The 26,768-nt window shown below is 43.6% G+C and overlaps 3 protein-coding genes across 3 annotated transcripts; all 3 read left to right on the plus strand.

Moving 5' to 3' along the window:
• The first annotated feature begins 2,654 nt into the window (after positions 1-2,654).
• On the plus strand, positions 2,655-9,161 carry MGP (matrix Gla protein). The gene is made up of 5 exons (XM_008496762.2): positions 2,655-2,750; positions 5,382-5,532; positions 6,304-6,339; positions 7,867-7,942; positions 8,778-9,161. Exons 2-5 carry the CDS (start codon positions 5,472-5,474, stop codon positions 8,914-8,916), a joined length of 312 nt encoding a protein of 103 aa, XP_008494984.1. The 5' UTR covers positions 2,655-2,750; positions 5,382-5,471; the 3' UTR covers positions 8,917-9,161.
• A 2,588-nt stretch (positions 9,162-11,749) lies between these two features.
• Positions 11,750-19,131, plus strand: LOC103531146 (osteocalcin). The gene is made up of 4 exons (XM_008496774.2): positions 11,750-12,054; positions 14,035-14,070; positions 16,184-16,253; positions 17,750-19,131. Exons 1-4 carry the CDS (start codon positions 11,988-11,990, stop codon positions 17,877-17,879), a joined length of 303 nt encoding a protein of 100 aa, XP_008494996.1. The 5' UTR covers positions 11,750-11,987; the 3' UTR covers positions 17,880-19,131.
• Positions 19,132-21,609: 2,478 nt separating this feature from the next.
• ART4 (ADP-ribosyltransferase 4 (Dombrock blood group)) lies at positions 21,610-24,665 on the plus strand. Its single transcript, XM_008497386.2, has 3 exons — positions 21,610-21,669; positions 22,943-23,669; positions 24,163-24,665. The coding sequence occupies exons 1-3, from the start codon at positions 21,610-21,612 to the stop codon at positions 24,255-24,257; spliced, it is 882 nt and encodes a 293-aa protein (XP_008495608.2). The 3' UTR covers positions 24,258-24,665.
• The last annotated feature ends 2,103 nt before the right edge of the window (positions 24,666-26,768 follow it).

The raw sequence follows: 26,768 nt of genomic DNA on the forward strand, positions 1-26,768 counted from the left end.
TCTCATCTACACCTTTCCCCACAGAAATTCTACCTGTGACATACAGAGGACTCCTGCTGAGGTATCACTGTTATCTTATACAGCGACACTAACAGGTGCCCAATGCTGGTGTCACATTCTCAGTAGGCATCTCAGAATCAGTATTCAGGGACCACCTTTATGTCTATTAGCTCTTGGTTGTTCCTTTTATTCCCTGCTTACTTCCATTTTGTGAGCTCTTCATTTTCAGCAGGATTCTTACTGCTGGTCCCAGTGGAAGAGCTCCCCTTTGTGCCATTGCCATCCTGTTTCTGTTACTTCAGCTTTCAAGGTCGTCCTTTTCCCCTGGATGAGCTCTTAGACCTCCTTTCCACTAGCGTTGCTTTCTTGCTTTGGGTTATCAACACGCCTCCTCAACAAGTGTTCCTTTTGTAAGCCAGTCATTAATGGAAGCATTCAGTAAAACTAGTCTCAAGGGAAATTCAATTAGTAATTTCTCAACATTTCTCCTTTCCACTGTTCAAACTTCTGTCCCATTCACCTGTGTCCTTACCATCTCACAATGTTGGCTTTAATGCCCATTTTCTCTAACTTATCAAAAAACTTGCCAGATGGCACTAAGCCCAAAGCTTTTCCACTATCTAGGTAGATGAGATGAGATGAGATGAGATGAGATGAGATGAGATGAGATGAGATGAGATGATGAGATGAGATGAGATGAGATGAGATGAGATGAGATGAGATGAGATGAGATGAGATCTTCTGGGTCCTGATTTCTTTCAGGACCCAGCATGTTTTAGGGCTGAATATTCATTCAGCTGTATCTGAAGGGTGGTAGAAGAGGGCAAGGAATGTCCTCTTCTTTGCACTGCTTTTCAAAGGTGGCTCATGACTGTGTGCCAAACTTGAGGACAGCTCAAGTTTGCTGTTCTCAGGCTCTGAGGGCCAAGACCTGCTTGTGCAAGAACACACATAATATAGTACCTTGTTGCCACAGGTATGTCTGAACTTTCCCCAAGCTCACTGAGCACTTTAGGAGCTAAAGGTCTTGCCTTTGGACAGGAGTCTCACCCCTGGACAGGAGCCCCTTACTGTTCTTTGGGAACCAGGCAGAAGTACAGATATCAAAATGCATATGTTGTAAGGTGACAACCTGTCCTATAAAAGTGCAGCAAATCCAACCTCTTGGATAATTTGGTGGTTCTTTAACTCCACTGTTATGCTATCGTTTTCATTTTCAGCTCCAGGACATGAAGCTGTTGAAGCAAGTTCAGAGGATGACCATGAAGAGGATCAGAGGGCTGGAGCACCTCTCCTATCAAGACAGGCTGAGAGGGTTGGAGTTGTTCAGCCTGGAGAAGAGAAGACTTCAGGGACACCTTATAGCAGCCTTCCAGTATCTGAAGGGGGGCTACAAGAAAGCTGTAGAGGGACTTTTTACAAGGGCATGTAGTGATAAGACTAGAGGCAATGGTTCTAAACTGGAAGAGGGTAGATTTAGTTTATACATTAGGAAGAAATTCTTTGCATTGAGGGTGGAGAGACACTGGAACAGTTTGCCCAGGGAAGTTGTGGATGATCTCTCTCTGGAAGTGCTCAAGACAAGGTTGGATGGGGCTTTGAGCAATATAGTCAGGTGGAAGGTGTCCCTGCCCATTGCTGTGGGGTTGGAAATTAATGATCTTTAGGGTCCATTCTAGGATTCTATGATTTTGCAAACAAGACTTTATTTAAGTAAGGTCACATTATCTTTTCCAGGAGCAGACAGGCCACGCTCACCAGCTGTTTGGTTACTGAATAGGAGTGATGGGTTTTCTTAAAATTTTGAGCCCCTGATTCTGCTTGGCATCACCTCCATCTCAGCTCTGCTGAGCTCTGTCCTTCAGGCTGTGCCAGTCCCCATGCTGAGCATTCAGTAGGTGTGGATCTCTGCTAAGCAAGAGAGAGCTGCTGCAGATTGCCACTTGCATGGTTCAGTGTCCCAGCGTGATGCATGTGTGCTCTTGGATGGGATGCAGGCAGGGCCAGCAGTCCAGTAACTCAATCCAGCAAGCACGTCCTGGATTGTCTGATGTGCTGCCCAGCACTGTTGTGTGTCTCGTGTGAGCAGTAAGGGTGCATCTCAGGGGCTTGTGTTTGTGTAAGCCAGCACTTTGTTTCCTATGGCTTTGAACTTCTGGAGGTTTCAGAGCTGTTTCCAATAGCAGACACTTTTGTTACATGAGTTTTCAATTTGACATTAGCTTGCCATTACGAAAGGGGATCAGGCAGCTGCAAAAAGAGCAAGAAAGAAGATGGGAGAAGTCTCCTGGCCTCCTGCTCCCCATGGAAGAACAGTTGCCCTGGCCAGCAGCACAGCTCTAGTTAGAGCAGAGTCAGGGAAGGAGGAGATAGGAGAGGGGGTGATCTTATTGCTAAGAGGGATTCTGGAGTCTGTCCTCAGACCTCCACTCACTTGCTGCTTCTGGGAACAGAAAAGCAGCCTGGATGTGGTTGTGCCCCTACTAGCCCCTGGTGTCTGCTTTGGCTCTGTCCTCTCTGTCCTGGCTTAGTTCCTTGAGGTTGTTGGTTTCTTGGCTGTGGGCAGAAGGTGTTTTTGACGGAGAGGGTGGTAGCCTGGGGGTGGATCGAGAGTGGGAGACAGAAGAGAGGAGGAGTCACTGATCAATGCTAATAGATAAAAGGCCTCTTTTCTTCACTCCAAGGTCCAGGGCTCCGGCAGATCTGCCCTCTCAGACAGGAGCTGCAGTCTGGACGAGAGGAGACAGCTTGTGAGTATGCAGGAACCGCCTTGCTTTTCCTGGATGGCTGCTTGTTATTAATGCCTTGTCGGTGCTTCACAGCTGCAAAATGTTAGGAGTGGTTGTGTGTAGCACACTGATTCTCCACTCCAGCAGGATACAGGTCAGATGGCTGCTTTTCTGATCTCCCCTTTCTTTGGGGGACTGTGGAGATTTCCTTGGCGTTTACAGGCAATTAATATTTGCTCCTCTTTCTTTATTTCTTATCAGTGGCTGCTACTAGAAAGTAGGGGAATTGGGCTCACTGCGTGCCACCTCTGGGACAGCACACTGGTGGGAAGTGCTGAAGAAGTATGAAGTGCAGGGACAGTGGAAAGGAGATGTACTTTTGCAGGGGAAAGTGTTCCCCGAAGGAGATTTGTTAGCATAAGGCTGTGTAGCCAGTATGTTTATTCATCCCTTGGAAAATGCATTGTTTCTGTGGTGAAAAAGGGAATATTTGGGTTAAAGTGGTGTGTGTGGCTCATCTCCTGTGGTTGATGGCAGTGGATACTCCAGGCATTCTGGGATCAGAGTCCTCTGAAATGGGAGCAGTCTTCCAGGGCACCGAAGTTTCTGCCCTGAGTGAAGATAGATAAATAAAGAGGGTTTGGCTGGAAAGTGTCTTGGAGTTTACCACTGTGAAGCCTTACCTTCATTCCAAAGTACTCCCAGTATCTTCCTCCCTGTGTCCCACGGCTTTCCTGCTGGGCTCTCTCCTCCAGCTTCTCCTTCAACCCACACTTTCTTGGCAGCTCCCCTGAGCTCCCAGGGTGTACAAGACATTCAGGAAACCTATAAAATCCATGTTGAACGCTATCTTCAAAGCCATGGGCTTTAAGGAATGCAAACAATTCCAGAGCAGAGAATTCCCTTAAAGAGACCAGACTGGCAGGGGATGAAGGGACAACAGAAAAGTCTCAGTTCTCCTCTGAACTTGTGTCCATAACAGAATTCTGAATTTTGCCCAAGCAGAATCTAGTTTTCTTCCACATCTCATGCTGAGCACTGAGTAGCAGGGCTGAGCTCCTTTCTGCTTAGAATTGGATGATGGGGAAGAAAAGCAATTATTTTTCTTTGGTCTGAACCTGAAGGCCGTACTCAGTTTCTCTCCCGAACACCACAGGCTTCAGACAAGGCACACGAGTTTGGCACTGAAAGGGTAAGTTGTGAAGCCCAGAGTTACCTTGTTCCACTGAAGTTTCACTCCCCATTGCAGAAATGTTAGTCTCTGGCTTGCTGTCCTGCTAGTTCCTGGCTGTGTCACCTGCAGTGTGGATCCCCAGATCAGCCTCTGCAGGTGACACCAGTGACAACACCACACTGGCATGGGGGCAATAATGGTCTGCACCCAGAGTACTCTCAGTCTGCACCCTGCCAGTGAGAAATCCTGATGTCTGCATGTACACATGGACAAAAGAAGTGGTCACCACAGCTTTGATCAGACAAAATAACAGTGACTGTGTGTCCCAGGCTCATCCTCAGGTGGTGTGTGTGGTCCACCTCCCCTCACTGCCATGAGAGAGGACTGGAAGTTACTGGGTGTCCACCTTTCCCCCTTGTCTACTTCTGGCAAACTACTTGCCCTTGCTTTTCACCCAGAAGGGATGGCCATCTATGTAAATCCTTTTTTCCTTCGCTCCCTCCTACTGTAGCACCGAGCTGGAGAGTGGAATACCCCATCTTTTGTTTGTTGCTGCTGACCACAACACTGGTTGCAGACAAGCTCTTTAGGTGCTAGAAGGTCAGATAATGCCCCCAGAGAATGCTGGTCTGATTTCAGCTAGGTAAGAGCCTTGCAATGACATCTGATTTCAGTGCCCAGTGGGCCAGCGACTGCTAGTGCTAGACCAGAGAGGCAGCAGTACTGAGAGATATGGTTACCTCTACTTTCACCCAGGTGTTATCCCTTGGGATGGAAGAGCATCCCAAGTATAGTGTAAGGACTACAGTGAGGACCAGCAGAGATAGAATTCATGGTGCTTCTGTCATCTCATTGCAAAAATCATGGTCTCTCCAGCAGCAAGGATTCTTCTAGGTTGCTTCTGGTCACTCCTCGAGCAGTAAAGTAGGAGAGGGGAAGGGGTAGTAGGGTTGGATTCCTGCTCGGACGTCCAGCAGGCTGGGACCACGGTGAGGGCCACCTGGAGGGAGGGGGGCTGAATGGGAAGGAAGTGTTTGAAACCTCATTCTCTGTGTCTCTGTCGGCAAAGCTGATGGAACAGTCTGGGCTGGGTGTATCCAGACAGAGAATGATGAGGGCAAAGAGGAGAGATCAGAGGAAAAATTAGAAAGGCAAACATTTACATTTGGGATCAGCAGACACCTCTCCCTCTGGGTTCCCAGCAGCCCCTGAAATTCCTTCCACTTGTGTAGGCCAGCTCTTCTGAGTGTGGAGTGCTAGTGACATGTTTTCCCATGAATTATGGTCCCCAGCCCTGAGCTGAGTGAGAAAGGGGGCATGCCCTCTCCTTCACAAAATCTGATTCTATCTGATAATAGAGGATGTTTTGTAATGGCTCCTTAAAGAGTGTAGCAGCCAGCTGTTTCCTTCCCAGGGCTCTTTCATGGTCCCTTTATGGCTCTGTTTCCATAATAAACATTCCACTGCTAATTTTGCAGGCAGCCCAGGATCTCCAGCTGCCCTCAGTGGGAAAAGAGTGAGACACAGCGAGAGACACAGAGCGAGAGATTCCTCCCTGCTCTGGCACAATGCGCACTCTCATCATCCTTACACTCCTGGCTGTTTTGGTAGTGGCTGCTACTTGCTATGGTAGGTGATCTCGTTTACTGGGTGAAGTGATAGCTCCAGACCTGCAGACATCTTCGGTCTGTTCAGTTGTTTGTTATTCAGCTTTGTGTAGAGTAAAACTTCTTTAACTTTAACTTGATGTCTTGCCTGCTTTTCTGCCCTGGTGTCAGACCATCCTAGCCCTGTTCCAGAGCTGTAAGCTTCAGTGATCATGATTTGTGGTCCAGGACGCTTCAGACTCTTCCCCTCTGTTCCTGCTCACCTTGCAGGCTGCTCCTCTTTTTCACCCTCTACTGTCTGTACTACAATAAGAATTCTTACTCTTATTTTTTCCTTATTAGTGAAGAGATTTCCCTTCTTTTCTGCTCCTTTTCCTGTTAGGCATACAGTTCCATACTGATGGAATTAAGGTACTGTTTCATGCAAGAGTCAAGCACATTCCTTAAGCATACATTTAGGCTTTGAAGGTAAGCAGGTATCATATCCACTGTTGTGTCAGGAACACAAAGGGGAGGAATTGTGCTTGAGAATTGCACACTGGAAGACCAAGCACAAACCTTGAAGTCCTGGCTAAAACACCAAGTTGCTCCATTCTAAACTCCTGAGCACTCTTAAATCCTCATACAGGTGCTAGGTCACCCCACTGAGTACTTTCTCTTCTTTTATGTAGGTGCTTTAAAACCTGGTTTCTCTGATTTCTGTGTGCATATTATATTGATCTGTGGTGTGTGAAAGACTGTGAATCCCATCAATGCAGTGTCTTACCACATGTTTTACTCTTTCTTTCCCCAGAGTCCCATGAGAGCATGGAATCCCATGAGTATCTCAGTAAGAGACTTTTTTACTATTTTCTTGAAGTGTGATGCAGACAACTCCAGGACCATTTCCTTGTATTTAACTGTGGAGATTAAGTAGGCCACTCTGCCCGGGGAAATTAATTTTTGGGGGTGATGCAGGATCATAGAATCATAGAATTGGCTGGGTTGGAAGGGACCTCAGAGATCATCAAGTCCAACCCTTGATCCACTACTGCTGCAGTCACTAGATCATGGCACTGAGTGCCACATCCAGTCTCTTTTTAAATATCTCCAGGGATGGAGAATCCACTATTTCCCTGGGCAGCCCATTCCTTGTCACCCTTGTCACCCTCTCCATAAAGAAATTCTTTCTAATGTCCAACCTAAACCTCCCCTGGCACAACTTGAGACCGTGCCCTCTTGTCTTGCTGAGAGTTGCCTGGAAAAAAAGACCAACCCCCACCTGGCTACACCCTCCTTTCAGGGAGTTGTAGAGAGTGACGAGGTCTCCCCTGAGCTGCCTCTTCTCCAGGCTGAATAGCCCCAGCTCCCTCAGCCTCAGGATGAATAAGAAGAGAGTTTAAGAAAAAGACTTCACATGTCTGAGCACAAGTGCATACCAAATTGTTTTTCAAATAATATAATGAGACTTGGAAAACAAAGAATCATGAACTTGGATCCTTGTTGCATTCAGTTAAAATGGGTTAAGTGATGGTAGAAAAGGACATAGCTCAAAAACCTCTGTCTTGAGCATGGGAAGAAGTACTGCAGAAGCTAGTGACATGATCTGCTCTTCCCCAAGGACAGGAAGAGCCTTATTCCCAGCACGTTGGAAGTAAAAAATGGGATGTGTGGGCAGAAGGGATTCTTAGTCTGGAAGAGAGAGATAGCATCATAGGAGAATCATGAAAGAGTATAGAGTCTCACCAGTGAACAAGCAATAATCTGGTTATGGAAGGTTATGGAACAGGTAGTTTGAAACTAAAAAGAAATTAGACCATCTGAGAGAAAGACTTAACAAAACAGCTGGCCAGAAGCACTAAGGCATACGCGGGAGCCAATGCCAAAAACATCCACAGACCCCTGAACTCTGCAATAAGACTGTGATGTATCTCAAAAGGACAGATAGGACCTAACCTTGGAGGCAGAAGAACTTATTCTCAGTGCCTTTCTATTTTTACCTATAATTTCATAATTCTAGTAATTCTACTGAGCATGCCCAGATCTCCCATGGTCTGTACAGCTTGGCAGCTGTGTCTTGACAAAGCTCCACTCACTCAGAGGGGCTATAGCAAAATCACAGTAGCTTTACCCTAGGTGTCTTGAGTAACAGGAGAGCTAGAGGAGCATGTGCACTTCCATACTGACTACTCAAGCCTGAGGGAGAGCCTGTGCATTAGCCAGTGGGGTGGACAGCAGGGAATATTGAAAGGTCCTTGGTTTCACTGTGCCTGGGAGGGTGTACAAGGTGGCTGTTATAAAAGTGGAAGGTAGATTTTGCTGAAATATGGCCTTATAAAAGTGTCTATCTACTCTGAACAACCCCTTGCTTTCTCAGATCCCTTCATCAACAGGCGAAGGGCCAATGACTTCATACAGGCTGACACAAGACTAGAAGCTGTCACTCGGGAAAGGTAAGTTATGGCTCCAGGACACTGAGGAGTGGCGAAAGGGGTCTCCTTGCCAGGCACAGGTAGGCACCAGGGGAGAAAACCATGGTGACTTCTGAGAAGGCTCAGCCCTCCTTTTAGTGTGAGGTTTTCTTGATGTCCTCAACCCTGTGAGAAATCAGAACATGGCAGAGAGCAAGTCCTTGCTTTTGGAGGGCTCTGCTGCATTTGTCTGAGGAAAACAACAGGAGGGGAGGGAATCAGTGTGGGATGGCCAGAAAGAATCTCAATTTGAGATCCTGTTCAAGTCCTCAGCTCTCCTGCAGAATTTGCATGACCTTTTCTAAATCAAAGGGCCACCTGAAGGCCTCCTTGCCTCATCAATAAATAAAAAAATACAGATAAAGGCAGTTTCCTGCCTCATGCAGGCCTTGTGGAAATAAAGGCAGGAGCACAAAAATCCTTGACATCCCAAAGGGATGTCAAGGAAGACCTCTTCAATACCAGGTGGTCCCTTTGCAGGAAGTTTCAGGTCTTTTTTCCATGCCTGGCTTTGGGTAAGAGCAGAAGAGTGAAGGCAGAAGTCAGGGGATCTACAGAGGGAGGAGTCTTCATCAGCTTCTGTCCCCACCACCCTATTTAGCCCTGAAATAAAAGGTTTCCTGGGAAGGCAAAGTGCTGCTATTGTAGTCACATCACTCCCCGGCGTGTTGTGAACACAGAAGCTGGCATGCTAACATGTGGTAGCTGGGTGATAGAATCCAGTGATGGACTCTTAATCCTGGTGGGAATTATGGGGAAGGAAAGGGCTGTAGGCAGATAGTTAAGCACTTACCACTCATCTGTCTTACTGTTGCAGGATCAGGGAGCGTGCTAAGGGACCCCAGGAACGTCAGAGGGAGATCTGTGAGGACTACTACCCCTGCGAGCTGTACGCTTTTCGCCATGGCTATGCTGCTGCTTACAAGCACTATTTTGGGAGGAGGAGAACTAAGTAAAGGATGTCCTGGCCCCACCCTGGGGCCTGAAGCCCAGGGTATCCCCTTCCCACTCCCCCCAAAATGCAATAGCTCTGAAATATATTCAGTTGCTTGTGTCCCTGTATGTTATCCTGCCTGCTGCTTCCCCCATGTAGCTGTGGATTCCTGCACTGTGTTAATTAGCGCTGAGCTGATGTAGCAGAGATCAGAGAAGGTTCAGGATGTGGGTGTTTACTACACAATAAATTGCTGGTTTGATACTATCATCTCATGAGTCACAGTATTTTGGGGGTGTGTGCAATGTGCAGTTTTCCATAAAAAAGCTGAGTTTACCATTGAATCTGGTGGGGATTACAGAAAAAAATGCAGTCACAGTTTGGAAGGATCTACAATGTTTTTGTTCCACAGCCTACAAGTGGCTTTTTCTAGAGGTCACTGGCAAATTTCAGTTTCCAGTCTTAAGACATCTTAAGATGGCATGATGTTCAGGAAGCAGAGGGAGATGCACTTTTTGAAATTGAAATCTATAATATTTTTCCTGAGTTGGGGAAACAAAACTCATAGTTTCAAAAGAAAATATTTAATCTTAAAAGCAAAGTTAGGGCATGACTTAAGAGTCAGAAAAAGCCTGTAAATCGCATCTTGTCTATCCAGCTACCCTCAAGTCCTGATGTAGAGTGGTCCTGTATAAAGGAGCATGTGATCTGGACTTTACTTATATTTTTGGAATCCTCTTTCATGTTCTTACTTCTAACTAAGAAGTGATTGGAGTGATTCTGGTAGTTCTAGAAAGCTGAAGAAACCAAGTTGAAGAGAGGCTCCAGGTGGTAAATAAAAAGAAGATGAAAGAAACACTGTGTTTGGAGTTTAACCTAACTTTTTTTTCACCTAGAACAATTTTATTTTACTGCTCATAACTCATTTGAAATCAAGATGTGGCCTGAACTTGTGCATAGTTTGCTGAGCAACTCCCAGTGCACTGAGGAAGGAACATGACTGGGTTGTCACCAGCGCCAGGGCACCTCTCAGAGCCTGTCCCCAGGCCAAGAAGAACCAGTATTGACTTGCCCAAGAATTAAATACTGCTCCAGGCTGGTCAGGAGCCACAGAAACTCAGAGACCCCTTGGTGTGGGGTGTGTAGGAAACATAAAATATTATCTCATCTTAGCACAGCTGGTTTCAATATTCAGATCTCCAGGCTTCTCCAGTCACCCGAAAATTATGGAAGTGGGAAAGATTCATGGCTGTCAAAGGCTATGAGGTATAAATTATTAAACTGTTGACTATCCTGTGAAATTAAGTTTAGACCTAAATCTACCTGACACATTAGAAACACACATATTCCTGCAAAATATGCTTCAAAGCTTTGCCAGCTTTGGAATGAACTTCTAGGAAGAAATGAGATTTATTTATTGAAAAGACTTTGATAGGAAACTCCACCCTAGCAGCTTCTAGCTGTATCCAAAGGAAGAAGTGAGAGAGAAATGAGTTTTAAGGAAAAAGCCTTGTGGACTAAACATATTTTTACCCACATTTGTTCTGCATGTTCCCAAACAGGTGAATCTTGTGATCATGAACCAGCGCAAAACTTTCATACCCTAAAGTCAATAAGTCTGTAATGTCTGGGTTTGACTTGACACTGTGACACTTCCAAAATGGAAGGCACAGAGCTAGTGCTTTCTGAGTCTGTGCCCAGAAATATCTGGTGTTTCCAACCTCAAATTTACTAGTATAAATAATTAATAATACCAAAAATTTATGTGGGTTTTCATGAATGTAAACAGTTACCAAACATATTTAGGAGACTATATGATGGTTGGACGGCTTGGGAAAGCCTGGGAAGAGAAGTAAAGCTGTTTGGATTACTAGAATTGTATATTTATATTCTTTAAAGTTTTCTTTTGGAAGTATAAATTTTCCTAGAATGCCTATTATTTGTAGATATTTATTTATTTTAAAACTGTTGATTTTTAAGATACTTTTGCTGGGGGTTTTTAGTATGTATATTCAATCTTTTCTGGACTCTGGAAATTTAAACTTCTTCCCTGTATCCCAAATCCTGAAATTTCTCTAAGCTAAAAGACAGTGTTTCTAGGGATTGTCCTGACTGCCCTTGGGAGCCTTTTAGGTTTTAATTCTGCAACCCTTGTATGTGTCCTTGGCATGGAAGCCCAGGAGGACTGAATATTAAGGGGCGGAAAATGTAATCCATGTGCGGTGTTTGGAACATTATTTTGGGAACTTGGCTGGTGAGTCTGGGGAGTGTGGGATTATTGGTATATAGGCTGTAGAGGAGCCCATGCAGGGTTCTTGAGAAACCAAGGAGCCACAGCCACTTGGGTCCCGAGGAATAAAATAATTTTGGGGTTTCAAAGTTTTTTTTGTTTTATAGATGAGTGAAGCCAATCTAGCAGCCTCTATGCAAGGAAGATTTCCAGGAAGAAAAAAAAAAAAAGATCCTCCCTCAAACTAACTACCAAAGATGCTAACAGTATAACATTCTCATCTCTTCTAAGTATTTCGGTCATATTGTCTGAAGAAAAAACCTATCAAGCTTTTGTCCTATGAAAAATGTTTTATGGGTTTCTTTACCTCCAGAGGAATGAGTCAGGGTGGGAACATGGGTCACCGTTGGGTTCAGCCTCATTTGATTTTCCACGTGGGAGAACTCCATCATGTAAAAGGAACTGCTCTACTTCGGGGTGTGCTGGTCTCTCCTTTGGCTTTCCAGCAAGAAGCTGAATGACTTTCAAGTTTATTAAAAAAAAATTCTGTTGCTGCTTTTTTTTTTTTTTTTTAATCCAGTTGTTTGGTTTTTTTTAACAGCTCCATTCAAAACTTCAGATAAAATCTTCTGGAAATGCCATGTGTCCTGAGATGCATGTCAAGATGGCTGCCAGGATCTGGTCACTCCTGGCCCAGAGGATGGGTTTTGTTTTGGACCTCAGAGACAGGAACAAAAGCCAGAGCCCTGATCTCTCCAGGCAATCACAGGATATAAACTGCTGCCTGAAAACAAGCTCCGGAGAACTTCTGTAACCTCGAGGAAAGCTCTGAGGTTAGGGAGACCAGCACAGCCAAAGAAGACATGAGGAGTCTGCTGGCACCGCTGGTTGTGACCCTGGCCCTGGCAGCTCTCTGCTGCTGCGGGGAAGGTAAGGGAACATTTTCTGGGGAAGGCTCCTGGGAGCACTGCTCGACCCTGTAGCTTGCCATTAGCCTTCCATTAGTCAAGGAAAGAAGCTCAGCTTTTGGGGGAGGAGGTGCACTGCTGGCCACTGCACAATTTCAGATCTCTGTCTGAGAGATGGGATGGGGGAGGGCCTGGAGATAAAGAGCCTCATCTCTTGCTGGGCACTTTCTTCCGCTGGTCAGCCTCTCTCTGCCTCCTCCTCAGATGCAACGCTGAACCCCAGCATAGAATTCAAATACTTTCATGGAATCATAGAATCATAGAATGTTAGGTTGAAAGGGACCTCGAGGACCATCTAGTCCAACCCTTCTAATATTACTGTTTATGTGAGATGTCTCACCACCCTGCTGAATTGAGACTTATAGTTCTCCAAAGTGGGGGAATCCACCACTTCCCCTGGGAGACCATTCCAATGTCTGACTGTCCTCATAGTGAAAAATTTTCCTCTTGTGTTTAATTGAAATCTACCCAGTAGCAACTTGTGCCCCTTGTCCTATCCACATGCCTTCTTTTTAATATGTTTAAGCATTGGACCGGTTTTAGCATTTAGGTGAACTGACCAAGGTATGCTGGATGCTCAGTTTTGAGTACCAGGGTGGAGCTGCAGGCAGACAGGGAGAGGGATTTTGTGCCTGCCAGCCCTAGAGGGCTGTAGGATTGCAGAGATAGGGATTGAGTACAGCCTTCATCTGCAGGGATATGTAGGACGTGGAAAACTTCTGGAAGAAAAAAAGCCTCCTATTGTTGGTTAAAAAAAGGGGAGTTGTCCCAGTGAAGTAAGAGCAAGTCAGCTTTGAAGGTGGTTTAGTGACAGTGACTTCACAATGAAAAGAGAATCTGAGCAGGAGAGAACTTTGTCTTTTCCTGTATTATCTCATTCAGAGTTAAATTTTGCTCAGGCCTTGGAATCAGATATGTCATGATTCAATATTGGCAAATCTCTTGTGCTTGATCTTTTTTTTTTTTTTTTTTCCTCATTCTTTCAGTCTCTTTCCCATTCTTTCCCTCTTGAGTAGATTGAGTATAAATCTGATTTTTTCTTTAGTCATTATGATATCCCAGAATGCTTAATAACCTTGGAGTAACTTCTAATTTATTTTTTTTAACTCAAGGAATGTATACATTGCTTAAAAATAGAGCTACACACAACCCTTTTGTTGTGTGTTTTTTTTTTGTCTCTAGACTCCTCTTTCTGCCTATAAATACACTTAGGCCACATACCTGGTGACTTATGTGAATCTGACACTCCTGAAAAAAAGTATGGTGAAATAAATAGCAGAAGCAAATTGTGAAATAGGGCAGTGTAGGAGAGCCAAGATTAGGAGACCTCCCCATTTTCTTAGAGAATGTTTTGGGTGTTTGCAGGGTGCTTTAAACATTAAGAATAGAACTGAACACAGAAATAGAGTGTGTAAATTCCTCTTGGGAGCGCTGGTGAGCCTGGTACCTCATCCCTGAGCCATGGAAGAAAGTTGTTCCTAATTTTTTTGACCCTCTTTCTCTTCCCTATAAATAGCTTGTGATTCCTCTCTACAATTAACAATAACCTCTCTTTCCAAAGACAGGTGAGATTATAGCTAATTTCAGGTTCTCTCCAAATTTGGGATTTTGCTCAAATAGTCCCTAGCTCTGGGCATCCCTGCTCTTAGCAAGGGTGGAGAGAGAAAAAGAGGAAGGTCTCCCTCCAGCTTCCACAGTGGTTATATGTTTATTGTATTATTTAATCTGGCTCAGAGGTAGCTGAGATTAAACAAATACAGGCACAAGGAGTGAATTTTGCTGTGGTGGTGAAGTCAATCTTTAAATAGTGGGTGCTAATAAAACATTTTTTGGGAGAAACAGACCTTCTGGGAAAATGGAGGGAGCAAGTGGGCAGAGGGGTTCAGTTACAGAGTGGATCAGGGGAAGAGGACTCACAAAGTTCCGTCTGTCTGTCTTCCAGATCCCAAGGACCCCACAGGATCTCCCATCGCTGACAGTGAGTCTATCTTTGTGATTGACACTTGGTTCTGCATCTACTTCCTTCCTTCCCTTTGCCAGGTTCAAAGGATGAATGAGAACCATGCTGAGTCCCTCTAGCTGCTCTCTTTCTGCTCTCTCAGTGATTCAGTCCATGAGGTGCAGGAGCACCTGCAGCAAACAGGTCTTGGCATCAGATATGTCATGATTCAATATTGGCAAATCTCTTGTGCTTGATCTATTTTTTTTTTTTTTCATTCTTTCAGTCTCTTTCCCACTCTTTCACTCTTGAGTATAAATCTGCTTTTATTCTTTAGTCATTATGGAGCAACTGCAGCAAACAGAGGGACAGCTTTTAACAGTGTTGGAGTCAGGAGACATGAAGAAGGTCTGTCTCCCTAGGCAGGCATCTTAGCATCACTCCATAGCCTGCATCTCCACAGCTCTTGAGCAGCCCCCAGGCAGGACATGAGATTCATCAGGATGCTCTCCCCTCTGTGAAACAGGTTAACGAGGGTGGAGCAACATGGGCAGCCTCCCTGTTACTCTGAGCTGGCCTCACAGACCTGTCCAGAATGACTGCTGTGTCTCTAGACTGTTAGGAGAGAAGAATTTGTCCCAGGGCCTCCACGCACTGGTCTTTTGGATCAGCTGTGCAGCCAATCTGGTGTGCAGAACCACAGAGCAGAAAGGTTTGATTCCACACAGCAACAGGCATCCCTGAACGGGTATCCCTGCCAAATCCCAGAAGCTGGAGATCCTGGAAATGGGTGCCTGCCTTAGCAGCTACTGAGAGCTGAAGTCCCTTCTCTGTCAGGTCACCCAGGGTATGGGTATTTGCACATCCTGGAATGTCCACAGTTTTTGCAGCAAGCTAATCCTGGCAGAAATCTGTATGGAAAATCCCCCTCGTTCTTCCCTCTCTTTCCTTTCTCACACCTTAAAGGACAACATTGTTGCTGGGGAGCATGAAAGCTGTTTTTTCTCCAGTGAGCCAATACAAACACAGATTGGGAAAGAGAAAAAAAAAATCCAAAAAGCGTTCAGGGAAAGGTGATGATTTCTGACAGCTCATTAATTGGCAGCTTCTGTGTAGTCAGTAATTGATCCAGACTAAACCCTATCTTGCTTGACTGGGGTGACCTGCCAAAAAGAAACAATCGAACACCTCATGGTGATGAGGGAAAGGCATAAAACCCACGGTCTCCTCACAGATGGAGGTCTTAGAAACTGCTTTTCCCTAGTAATAGCAACAGTTTGCCAGTCTTTCTGCAGTAACATGTACTTCTGCGCAGATGCCTGTGTTGCTGCTGTGCCAGTGTCTGTGCACAGCTCTGCTGGTGAAAGCCCAACCCGTGGAGTGCGGCTCTACTGTGCTGTGCTGATCCCTGGGTGGGACTGGGGGGTGAGGTGGCTCTGTTTTTTTGTGGGGTCCTGCAAAGCACTATGGTGTCTGCACAGCCACAAATCCGAGTGAGGAAATGAGCAACTGCACGGTGTGTTAATGGAGTCCAGAAGCCAATCCTACCATGACAGAAAGACCTCTCATGTTCCCCATGTCCTGAACACTAAGATCTTTGTATTTCTAGCGTGTGTTTCTCACTGGTTGATGTTTACTCTCGTTATTTTATACCTTTCCCCTTTCACAGAACCCTGTACATGTGAGCACTGTTATTTTCATATGCTTGTGGCTCATTAGGGGCATTTTTAAGGCCTGGTGGCTGGTATCCCACATCACTCTCAGTGTAAGTCAAAATACATACAGAAAGGAAGCTAAGGCTCAGAAGTCAAGTGAGTTAGGAAGATAGAATGGTGTCCTCTTAATTTTCTCCTTATTCATATTTTATGCTGTTTTGACTGCATTCTGCACATTTTCTGTGGACTCAGATCATGATGCGTGCTACAGGAATAGAGTTTATGATGAGAAAGGCCATTGCTCCATGGGGAAGGAGCCCATGGGTGGACAATGGTGGTGGTGGTGGGCAGTAGAAATGAACAGGCAATTAGGACAGGCCGTGACAGTCATCTGCTTGTGAAGAGAGGAGGCTGTCCCTTTTCAGAGGCTAGACTGGTCTTTGTTTTGCACAGATCATGCCCCTGCAACTTTAACCCTCTGTGTTCTTTCTTGGTAGGCATCAAGATTAAAAAGGAAGTTGCCAATGCCTTTGTGAAGAGGCACAAGAGATCCACCTTGTATGAATGGTAACAACTCAGGAGTCAGGCTGAAAGCTGGACTCTGGACCTGTTCTGAAGAGGGGGTGGAAAGGCAACAAGACAGGACAAATTACATGACATAACATTACTTTGTTGTACATCCATGTTATTACCTCCATATGTAGAAGAAAAAAGTTTGTAGGAGACATTCATTGATAGATAAATGGTTCTTTTTCCATAAATACCCTTTTCAGAGCTCATAGCTGGACTTGGTCCTTCCAGTCTAGGCTAGCCATGGGGACAACAGCCTACAAGTTAGTATTTGCTCTAACCTGCAGGGTTATCAGAGCTGATTTTCATGATAATGAGCATCACAGAGCCTTGGTCATTGCCTCTGGCTCCCTACAAAGACACCATAGCTCTGTTGTAAGGATGAGGATAGATCAGATTGACTGTTCATCCTCAAACTGCAGAACCTACATGAATTTGTGCAGAGATCTTAAGGCCTGAGGATTTGGAGAAATCCTAGCTATAAACATTTGGAGAAACCTGAGGTCATCTAAGAATTTTATTAATGTATTCCCTGGAAGAGTTTGTGAAGACATTATCTCACATAGGCCTGTGGTGAAAAGAGTTTTTATGCAGTCCATCTTTGGACTAGAAGGATCATGTTGTTTTCAGATAATATAAGACTGGGAGGCTCCATCTGTAGAGGAGAGGATCAGAGCATTGTAGAAGAGGAACTGCCTGATGTTTAAGCCAGCATTGATTAAACACAATACGAATAGTAGGTATTGTACTGTCTACTGACTACCCCTGCAGGTGATGCACTGTAACAGTAGCTTCTGCTGTAAGCATTAATTGGTAAAGACTGAAGCAGACAGACAGCTTGGTGTATTATTCGTGAAGTAAGGTTAACTTGGAAATATGGATGCAACAAGCAGAATTTAAAGGTGCTGTGGGTTTTTCACAATACAGAAATAAAGAAGTTAATGAGATACTGGTAGGACTTCTGTAGCAGGAAAGATTAACCAAATCTGGAAGATGAGCTGGGTGCATCCAGAGTGTAGAGCTGAGAGATTTGGGCTTACGTAGCCTGGCCAAAGAACAACGGAGCGAAGATTGTATTGCTAGCAACAACAGAAGTGAGGATGATTAGAGGAAACTCCTTATCTAAAGGAAAATAATGGCTAGTGGTAAAGTGAGCAGAAACTGAATGAGTGAATAAAGGTAAGCAGGAAAAAAAAATTAAAAATCCAACTAAAATAAATAAAACCACCACCACCACCAATTGAGAGTTGAGTAATGGGGTCTTTGCTGATAAAGCCGTGAGAGAAATTGCTTTAATTTGCATTCAATTCCAACTCTTCCCAGCATTAATTAATCCCATCCTCATGTAACTAGCTGTTGAACTCACCATGAGAAGTTCCTTTTTGGGGTACCTTGGGGAATCACTCTTTCCATGTTCGTATCATGGATGTGAAACCTCTCCAACTGCATTGTCTGATTCTGCAGGATGGCATCTCTCTCTTTGTTCACTTCAGGTACTCTGAGTATTACAAAAGCCCAATGGAGCAGATGCATGAACGCTGTGAAAACTACCCTCCCTGTGACTATCTCTCTGACCAAATAGGATTTTCCATGGCCTACAACCATTTCTTTGGGAGATACTAAGGATGAGACCATCACTTCATTCATTTTGCTTGGAAACACTTTGAACCCCCCAGCAGAAAGAAGGTTGTGGGTGGGAAGGAGGGAAGAAAAACATCTAGGCTGGAATCTTCTTCAGAACACCAAGGCAATAATTGTCCCACCTGCTGAGTGTGCATTAGCTTTCTTCCTTTCACCAAAAAATATTTCTCTTCCGTTGTCTCTTGTGCTATTTTAACTTCACCAGAAGACTCTTCTCACTTCTTCCATTTGAATCCCCAGAACATAATATATGAAAAAAATGTGACTTTTCTCAAGAAAATCAATGTCTGTCTTCGAGACATAGCAAGGTGTTTTGTTTCCTGCAATGTGCATGAGGATTATAGAAGGAGAATGTCACAACATGTGTAAGCTTGATGGATCTGATCCTGGGGTACTCGCTTGGGAAAAAAGTGGAATGACTGCTTTCTGGTACAATGACTAGGAAAGTTCAGTATTTTCAGGTAGAATAGTCACCCTAAATATGTTTCAACAGAGGATCATTTTGCAAGCATAGAATTTTGGAAATTCTGTTACATAGCCAGATATCAGTTTCTGGTACAATTTTCTGATTATTATGTCACAAAACTTACCTGTGTATCAGTAACAGTTAAATCCTCAAAGATGTGTTTGAGGAGTCCTTTTTAATGAGCCCTCCGATTTGTGTGCTGCATTCAATAACTGTCTGTAAGGAGTAACTTCAAAATCTCTTGTTATTTTTGTTACAGTTGGTTTCTGGTAAAACTGAATATACCCAAGCAGAACAAACAAACAAACAAAATCTGTTCCTCCCTGATGCTTTAGTGTTTATGCTTGAAATGAAAAGTGTCTAAACAGTTCCAAAAAAAGCAAGCAACAAGCAATAAACTTTATGAAATAAACAAACAAAAAAAATTGGTTCAAGGATGGATTGAAGAACTTTGTTTATTCAAGACAACTTCTCTCAAATATATATATTAATAAAAAAAAAAGGATTTATATACATATCCCCTTCCCTCTGCACTGCTTTGTTCTGTTCTCTGATATGAATATTATACCTTAGTAAATCTCTGCACAGCCTCACTTGAAGTGCTCTGTCAGCTTTCCTTGCCTGAGTGGTAGATTGCAGATCCCATCTCCAAGGACAGGGACTGCTGACCTTCAGGTGACTGAGAAAGACAGAACCTCTCCTGTTGTATATAAGCTGGTGCAGCTTTTCCCAGCTGCTGACTGTAATAAATACTGCTTATGTAAAGCAGGTTGGTGTGATGTTTCTCTCTGTTTCTCTGTACAACCTTTATCTGTGGTTAGGTTTGCCTAGAAGAAAAAGCATACTCCTACGAACATTGAAACTCAGGATCTAGGTGGATGAGGTTCTCTTCTCCCCTCCTGTTCCCCAGCATGAATCAGAAGTGACTACAGTGAAATTTAGGTCATTATCCCAGTACACCATAACAGTGAGGGAGAGGAGGGCCAGGCCTGTCCTGATTCACCATCTACTGAGTTCAGGATTCCTCGGAAAGACCTTGCCCTGAAGTAAGGACATGGGATAAGTCTACAGAGGTGGTTGCCAGTGAGAATGTGAGTACCTCTTCTTTGGCAAACTGCTATGACTTGCACCAGCTATGCTGACCTTGGCCAAGGAGAAGACAGTACTTCTGCTTGTCCTGGTCAAACACCTGTGAATAGTTTGTCTGCAGGCATAAACTTATGGGGCTTCACTGCTCACAGCAAAACTCTTATCTCAATGCCATTGAGTAAAAATGAACAAAGTGCTGATTGAAAGCAGTGAAAATTTTCCTAGGAAAAATACTAGAGAGATTCCTGAAAACCTAATATCTGCTACACTAACAAGTTAAGGGGATTGTTGTTGTTGTTGTTGTATGGTTTTGTTTGCTAGAAAAGAAAATCAAGCTTCCTGTTCTTATTTGCATTTTTCTGTTGGTTTTGTACCTTTCTGTCCCTCTCAGTAAAGATTTTCTGGGTGGCTGCACACAAAGACCTTGATCATTTCAGCTGCTCCGTGTCACCAGATTGCTATATGGGCTGAAGACACTACAGCCTGTAAGAATTTGAGTACAAAAATGAGATTACATATTCACTGCTGTAATGGAAGAGCTCAATTTTCACCTCTAAGTGCAGATTTAGGAACCATTATTCGTCTTCTGCTGCCATCTTATGGACATTTATATTTATAACCATGTGTGAAGTAGTAAACTAGTTGATTTTGAACCTTTTGGACCAGAAAATACCTCTCCTACTGTTATTCAATAATGCTCCAAAATTCCACAGGCCTGGCAAAAAAATGCAAAGAGTGACCACTGAAAGCTTTTTCTGGCCCAAACCCTTTTGTCCTCATTCAATTCATACCACAACAAACATGAAGTGTCCAGAAGGGAAATGTAGAGACATAATATGCAAGTGGATTATATAAAATTGAATTGGGAGTGACTCCAACAGTCTACTTGGGCTGTTTAGCCTTCTTATTAAGTTCCCACTGAAACCTTTCACAGTTTAAATCCTTTTTATCTCTGTATGAACCAAAGAAGGAAATGTCCCTGAATAAATACACAACCCCTTCTCTGGACTCATTTGTAGAAGTTGGAAATGTGCTTTCTGAAATACAGCCTAAAATGATGGAGAAATTCCAAGAAATAGATAGACTGCACATACCACTTTGCATTATCCATTGTGTCATCATCTCATGTCACCAGTGGCTATAGATAGTGTCCAGCAGCATCTTGTGCAGTGTTAAAGATCACTTTGGAAGCAATACAGTATGAGACTTTATGTCATCTCTCACCCTATTTCAGCAATATTTGGCCAAAGCTCTCTCTGTCCACATAGTGCAAGCAGCCACATGAGTGTCTCTTTTCCCAGTGTATCACACCATGACTTCAGGTGCCCCTCTCACCTATCCAGTCACTAGCAGACAATGGAAAATGGATTTCACTTCTCTGTAATCAGAAAGAGGCTCTGGCTCCTTCTTTTGACTCTCTTTTCATAAATAATTTGTCAGAGGCCATGGGGCTTCACTGGTGGGTAACTCACCACCATTGAATGGGTGACTGGAAAGCAGCCAGTGGTGAGGAATCAGTATTGGTATAGAATCCGTATTTACACACTTAGAATAAGCATTTTAAATTTAAACAGTTCAACAAGGTGCCACCATACAGTGGTGTAAGGGCAGAATTGGCCTCATACTATTAGAAAACTGAGGGAGCCAAGGAGGAGAGGTACAGTTACATTATCTCTGCTTCCAGATGGGATTCCAACCTACCCTGCATTTCTGTGTTGGCTTTATCAGAGCTCTGCACTTCTTTAAAAGGGCTTCTTAAGCTTGTGAGCAGGGAGTGCTTTCATCCTGACACATCACTCCTCAGGAGAAAACTGCCTTAGACTTCTCCATACCTGAGTTTTCTTCCTTTTTTTCAAGAACAAAAGAGATTTATCAAGGTGGAGGACATCTTCACCAGCTGGAGTTGGCACAATCGAATCCTTCCTTATGAATTGTGGGCACAATTCTACCAGCAAGTTTTGTTTGGTCTGATGAATAACTTTGGAATTGGTGTAAAAAACCTGGTGAATGATCTTCAGCTGAAGAATTTTTGCCAAAACATGAATGCAAATTGCAAAGCATAGAATTTTCCTGTTCAAGAAAAAAGGAAATTAAACAGATATAAATGATCTCTGCTTGACCTCAATGTTCTTTACAGTGTCTTGGGTGGACTCTGGGATGACAGTGCTGCTGGCCAGCCTTCTGTTGCTCCTATTGATGATCTCCTTTCAAAGGCTGGTAAGAGGGGGTAAAAAAATTTCTTTATTTAAGATGGTCAAATTGCTTATTCTGCTGAAATAATTTATTTTTCCTATTTGAAACATGTCCTGTGAGGAGCTCTGGGTTTAGCTTAAACTCTTCTGCTTTCAGTTGATCTTTTCCTTTATTTGCCTTTTAACTACCATGTTGAAAATTGCCTCCTCATTTGGAGCCAGATGCTTTCCCAGGGTCTTTATGAGTAGATCTTATGAAATTGTTTCTCTCATTTTCTGATCTGTCTCAGCTGAGGTTCTGACAAAAGCAGCATGTTGTTGGATAGGATAGCAACAACATTGTCCTATTCCTTGTGAGTCTCTTTGAACTTTCACTCAAAGCAATTATGGTATCATGGAGAAATGAAATAAATCCCTGTATACTTTCTGGGGCAGTAGATTGGCTAAAAAGGGTATAATTTTCTTTTGTGTCTAGGTTGAGTGCTTGAAACAAACTTAGCATCTACTTGTAGAATTCAATTTTGTATCAACTGACTACAGTACTTGACTATTCTAGGAGATCCAAAAGCAAAAAACCACAATAACATAACTCACAGTAGTTCTTAGTACACAAGGTTTTTATAAATTTGAAATGCTAGAAATAGATAATTAGTGTGTTGTTTCACAGGCAAAATATAATATATACTATTTTTCTGTTATAGAACCCAGTTGTGTAAATCCTTACTCATGTGTTTCATGTTTATCAACATGACACATCCAGCTGGACACACTGAGCCAAACTGGATAACAAAAGTTTTGACATGCTGCTACTATACTGTCCTTTGCTGAACATCATTCTCTGGAGACAAAACATGCCCAAGAGGTGTGGAAGAAGGCGGGAAGAAGAAATTCATCACTGTGGGTGTTGAGGCTGCATTGCCCCTAATATACTGTTTCACTCACCCTTCCCCTCTTCAAAACCACTTATTGATCAGGATATTGTAATGAATGGATCATAGCCTGCAGGCTTTATACCCTTGCCCTCTAAAGGGCCAACTCTCCTGAAATTTTTAAGCCCACTGATCAACATCCAGTAAGAACTATGGCATCCTGGCTGGCATTATCCTGAGGTAGGGTTTGGACAATAACCTGAGGTTGCTCAGAAAGGTCTTGTCAAAGATGCCTACCTGCTGTGTTTGCTCTGCCAATAATGACAAGGAGATAAGGAGAGGGCAGGAAAAAAACTTGGCTTGAATGCATAGAGAAGCACACAAAATTCACACTCCTGATACTAATCTTGATTTGGTTTTATGTTGCAGGCTGTGTCCCACCTAATGATGGATATGGCTCTGAATTCCTTCGATGACCAGTATCTGGGGTGCAGAGAGGAGGTAATGGAAGAACTGGAGAGAGGAGACTATTTTCAAAAGGAAATAGCTGCTAATGAGGACTACTTGAATCTCTGGCAGAAGGCCCAGGAGGCTTTCTTAAAGAGCCCTGTAGGTCTCCTGAGAGAGATGCATGAGAGCCATGCTATAGTCCTCATGGCTTACACTATGAACTCTTCCCTGCACTCTCAGCTGAACTGGGCCACATCTAGAGCAGGAAGCTCTCCAGAGCACTACAGACACAACTTCACTTTCAAATATTTTCACTTTTACCTAACAACTGCTATCCAGATAATGAAGCAATGGCAGAGCAGCAAGGAGAACATAGGGAAACGTAAATGCTACCAGGTGCATAGGGGTGTGAAAGACTTATATATCAAGGCCACAGTAGGCAGCAGGGTGCGATTTGGACGTTTCACCTCTACGTCTCGCCTCCGGAATGAAGCTCAGAAGTTTGGGAATGAAACTTTGTTCACAGTGACCACCTGCCTGGGAGCAGCTGTTCAAGGCTTTTCTTACTATACATCTGAGAAGGAAATCCTCATTCCCCCTTATGAGATATTCCTTGTCAAAAGCTTCTTTCAGACACAGCATGGTAATCGTCTGCATCTGCATTCTGTGGGGAACTACAGCAAGTACCACTGCCAGCTTGTGAAAGGTATGGTATGGAGCTGTTCATGCAGGGGGGAGCACAGGACAGTCTGGTCTTAAGTTCCCCAACCAGCCCTCATCAGCTGTACCTGCATAGGGCCACACTGAAGTCCGAATCTGTAGCTTGGCTGCTGTGTTGTCATGAAACCTGGGAGCACCCCACGTCTCAGTAGAGATGAACCCATCTGATACACACTGCAGGTTCTCTGCAGCCTCCATTTATCTTATCTGCCATTGCAAAGATATGGTAGGACACAAATATTTGGGTCCCCAGAATTCCTACTGCAAGAGCAGGAAAAATTTGCTGTCAGCTTGAATTCAGATATTTATTCTGGTGGCTTGCAAGACTGCTACACTTTTAAAAAGTATTGCTGCTTTAGTCAAAGTAGTAGGTAGACTTGAGGAAATGGCTATTATGGGCAAAAGCTGTGTTAGCAAGTGCAAGAAGCCTTAGGCAGCCAGAAGAGGTCTAAATGACTTATCTCCCGACTTTCTTTCAGCTTCAAGGAGCAAGAACAGTGGTTCTACTGGCCGTGACTCTTCTGTTCTTCCTTGTGTAGTTGGAGTTCTCATGTACTTGGTCCACAGTGACTGATTCTCTGGCTGCATCCAGAAATACACATTTGAATAGCAGGCAAGAAGAATTCACAGGAAATCAGTCTCTGTAATTCCTGTTGTCACAGAAGATTCAACCCACCCTTTGCTTTCATCTGCAGCTCTGCAGCTGAGACTGGAACATTCGGCCTAGTTCATCAAAACAGACATTCCATGGAGCCATTCGAGTGGGAGGGCAGTTATCCATGGCCTTTTGTGTAGATTAGTGCAGTGACACACTTCACTGTAGATAGCTTTTACCTTAGGGATTCAGGAAAGACACACATGGACTTTGGACTCTTTATAGACCTCTTAGTGCCCTTATTTTCAGAGAGAAAATCTGTCTGTGGAACACAGAAGGCACCTCTGAGTGCAGGCTCCCAGGGGCCAGCCACATCTGTGACTGCTGCATAGCAGTCTTTCCCCACTGCATGACCTCATGTACTGAAGCCATAGCTCTTACCTCAATCTAGATGACAGAATTATGAAGCTTCTCAGAGATATTAACTGAGCAGCAGAGTATCATAAGACATGTCAGGCTTTTGTTTTCATGTTAAACTATAGCATATCTTCTAAAAATCTCAGGCAGATCCTGTGCTCATAACAGTCGTATTGTGTCAAATGAATACACGTTGGCCATCTCATGCAGGACCGTATGAGAGCACCTTGAAGATGCCTGTCTTTGTGTGTGTTGGATGTGACTAACATTGTTTCATGTTCCTTGCCTTGATGGTCTGCAACATGTAACACTGGAGGTTGAATTAATATCACAAACTGAGTTCAGAAATTCAGACTTAGCTATATACTACTCTCATTTCTATGTGCTTATTTAGCTCTTCTGGAGAACTTAGACACCCAAGCCAGAAGAGCTACAAAGTTCTCCCATCCCCAAAAAATATCAATGTGGAAATTGTAAGAAACTTTTTTTGCCTGCAATTCCTCCTTCCAATATACCTTGCTTGCTTCTTTACTCCTGGTCCCTTACCCCCACTGATGAGGAGCCTGATGCTCAGCATCTTGTGTATCATATTTAGATGTCTGTAATCACACAGAGTCACAGAATTGTCATGGTTGGAAAATGACAATGACCTCTGAGATCACTGAGTCCAACCGTCAAATGGGAGGGATGGTCATCTGATCATCTAAAACCTAGTAACATGTTCTGTGAAACTACACTACTGTCCCTGAAATCCTGAGACATGCTTGCCAAGGCAGCTAAACCAGATTTAATACATAACCATTTTGCCATTAACTTGTTTTCTATTTATATGTCATGTTACTTTCTTGTTGCTCTTGCTTTACCGATTATTTCAAATAATACATTTTTAAAACTTGATTTTGACATTTAAGTGATCAAAAGTACTAAACCCAGATTTCAAGAAGCAGCTGCTGTGGATACCTTTTGTATGCGTGCTTGACCACACTTAAACTCTTTTCTATGTAAGAATTACAAGAAACAAGATGATTTTCTGACACATCAGCACATTTATGTCTCTTACTGCATATCTCTTCTCAGAATACAGTCTTCAAGTATTTGAACAAATGTTTGGAATCCTTCACAAGGTGGCTTCAGCACACTGAGAGCCTCCTCTAAGCACTCAGCTGCCAGAATCAGACCTCTCTTTATGGATTCATGTTCATGAAGAATACCCTGTAGGAAAACAAGAAGAGAAGAGAAGGGTCGACAGCGAGGATGCTGTGATATTTCACTTGAGGAGGAGCTGAATTCTGCGGCACTTAGCATCTCATTTTGTTGCAGTATCTCTGCAGTAACAGCATAGTGCAGGAGAAGTTGAGATACTTGGAGGGATAAGGCAGGTGAGCTTGATAACTGTTGAATAGCAGACTCGATTGCATCAGGGAAATTGTTATGTTTCAACAAAACTGCAATGAGTACACCCTGGATGTTTTCTACTGCCCCCTTGTAACTGTCATGAAGATGTTTTACTGCAGAGATCTTGTCCTTCAGGGAGATGCTGGGACAAGCAATCTTAGCAGGCACACTATGTCTGATGATTTCCTGTGCATCTTTGTCTTTTTTTCCCACCGTGGCTTGCACCTCTTTCAAACCAATAATCAGGAGCTGCAGATTTTCTTTTATGCCGAGGTTTTCTTTCATTGTCATGGCAGGCAAGTTGGTGTCAAGATGTGTATTGAGGAGCTGGATCATTGTGTTAGCTGTAGAGACGTACAGCGACAGTAAGTTATGCAGACTCTGGCTGGCACTGACCAGCCGTTCTTTGCTACTCTTTAAACCAAGAAGGCCTAACATTCCTGGAGTGCTCTCTGGCTCTGAAAAGCAAACAGAGGAAACCCAGAAGACACAAAGCAGTAAGAAATGGATATATTTTCAGCTAGAATGTTACATTTCTGAAACTAGTTTTACAAATTATCAACCCACCTGACCCATCCTCCCCAAGACATTACAGTTAGAAGAAGACACTGAAAAAGCTCTTAGTAATAAGGCTAATAAGGTGCTAACAAGGAGGCAAGTAAAAATGGTGTAAATAGC

Source organism: Calypte anna, chromosome 1 (assembly GCF_003957555.1).
Source record: "Calypte anna isolate BGI_N300 chromosome 1, bCalAnn1_v1.p, whole genome shotgun sequence".
Taxonomy (NCBI): domain Eukaryota; kingdom Metazoa; phylum Chordata; class Aves; order Apodiformes; family Trochilidae; genus Calypte; species Calypte anna.

What these genes read in the sequence shown, in the direction of transcription:
- LOC103531146 (XM_008496774.2), top strand. Translation starts at nt 11,988, where the DNA reads ATGAGGAGTCTGCTGGCACCGCTGGTTGTGACCCTGGCCCTGGCAGCT. An exon ending in AGGATCTCCCATCGCTGACA is followed by an intron (nt 14,071 to 16,183) that starts GTGAGTCTATCT and finishes CTTTCTTGGTAG; the next exon opens with GCATCAAGATTAAAAAGGAA. An exon ending in AGATCCACCTTGTATGAATG is followed by an intron (nt 16,254 to 17,749) that starts GTAACAACTCAG and finishes TGTTCACTTCAG; the next exon opens with GTACTCTGAGTATTACAAAA.
- ART4 (XM_008497386.2), top strand. Translation starts at nt 21,610, where the DNA reads ATGACAGTGCTGCTGGCCAGCCTTCTGTTGCTCCTATTGATGATCTCC. An exon ending in TGATCTCCTTTCAAAGGCTG is followed by an intron (nt 21,670 to 22,942) that starts GTAAGAGGGGGT and finishes TTTATGTTGCAG; the next exon opens with GCTGTGTCCCACCTAATGAT. An exon ending in CCACTGCCAGCTTGTGAAAG is followed by an intron (nt 23,670 to 24,162) that starts GTATGGTATGGA and finishes ACTTTCTTTCAG; the next exon opens with CTTCAAGGAGCAAGAACAGT.
- MGP (XM_008496762.2), top strand. Translation starts at nt 5,472, where the DNA reads ATGCGCACTCTCATCATCCTTACACTCCTGGCTGTTTTGGTAGTGGCT. An exon ending in AGTGGCTGCTACTTGCTATG is followed by an intron (nt 5,533 to 6,303) that starts GTAGGTGATCTC and finishes TTCTTTCCCCAG; the next exon opens with AGTCCCATGAGAGCATGGAA. An exon ending in GAAGCTGTCACTCGGGAAAG is followed by an intron (nt 7,943 to 8,777) that starts GTAAGTTATGGC and finishes TTACTGTTGCAG; the next exon opens with GATCAGGGAGCGTGCTAAGG.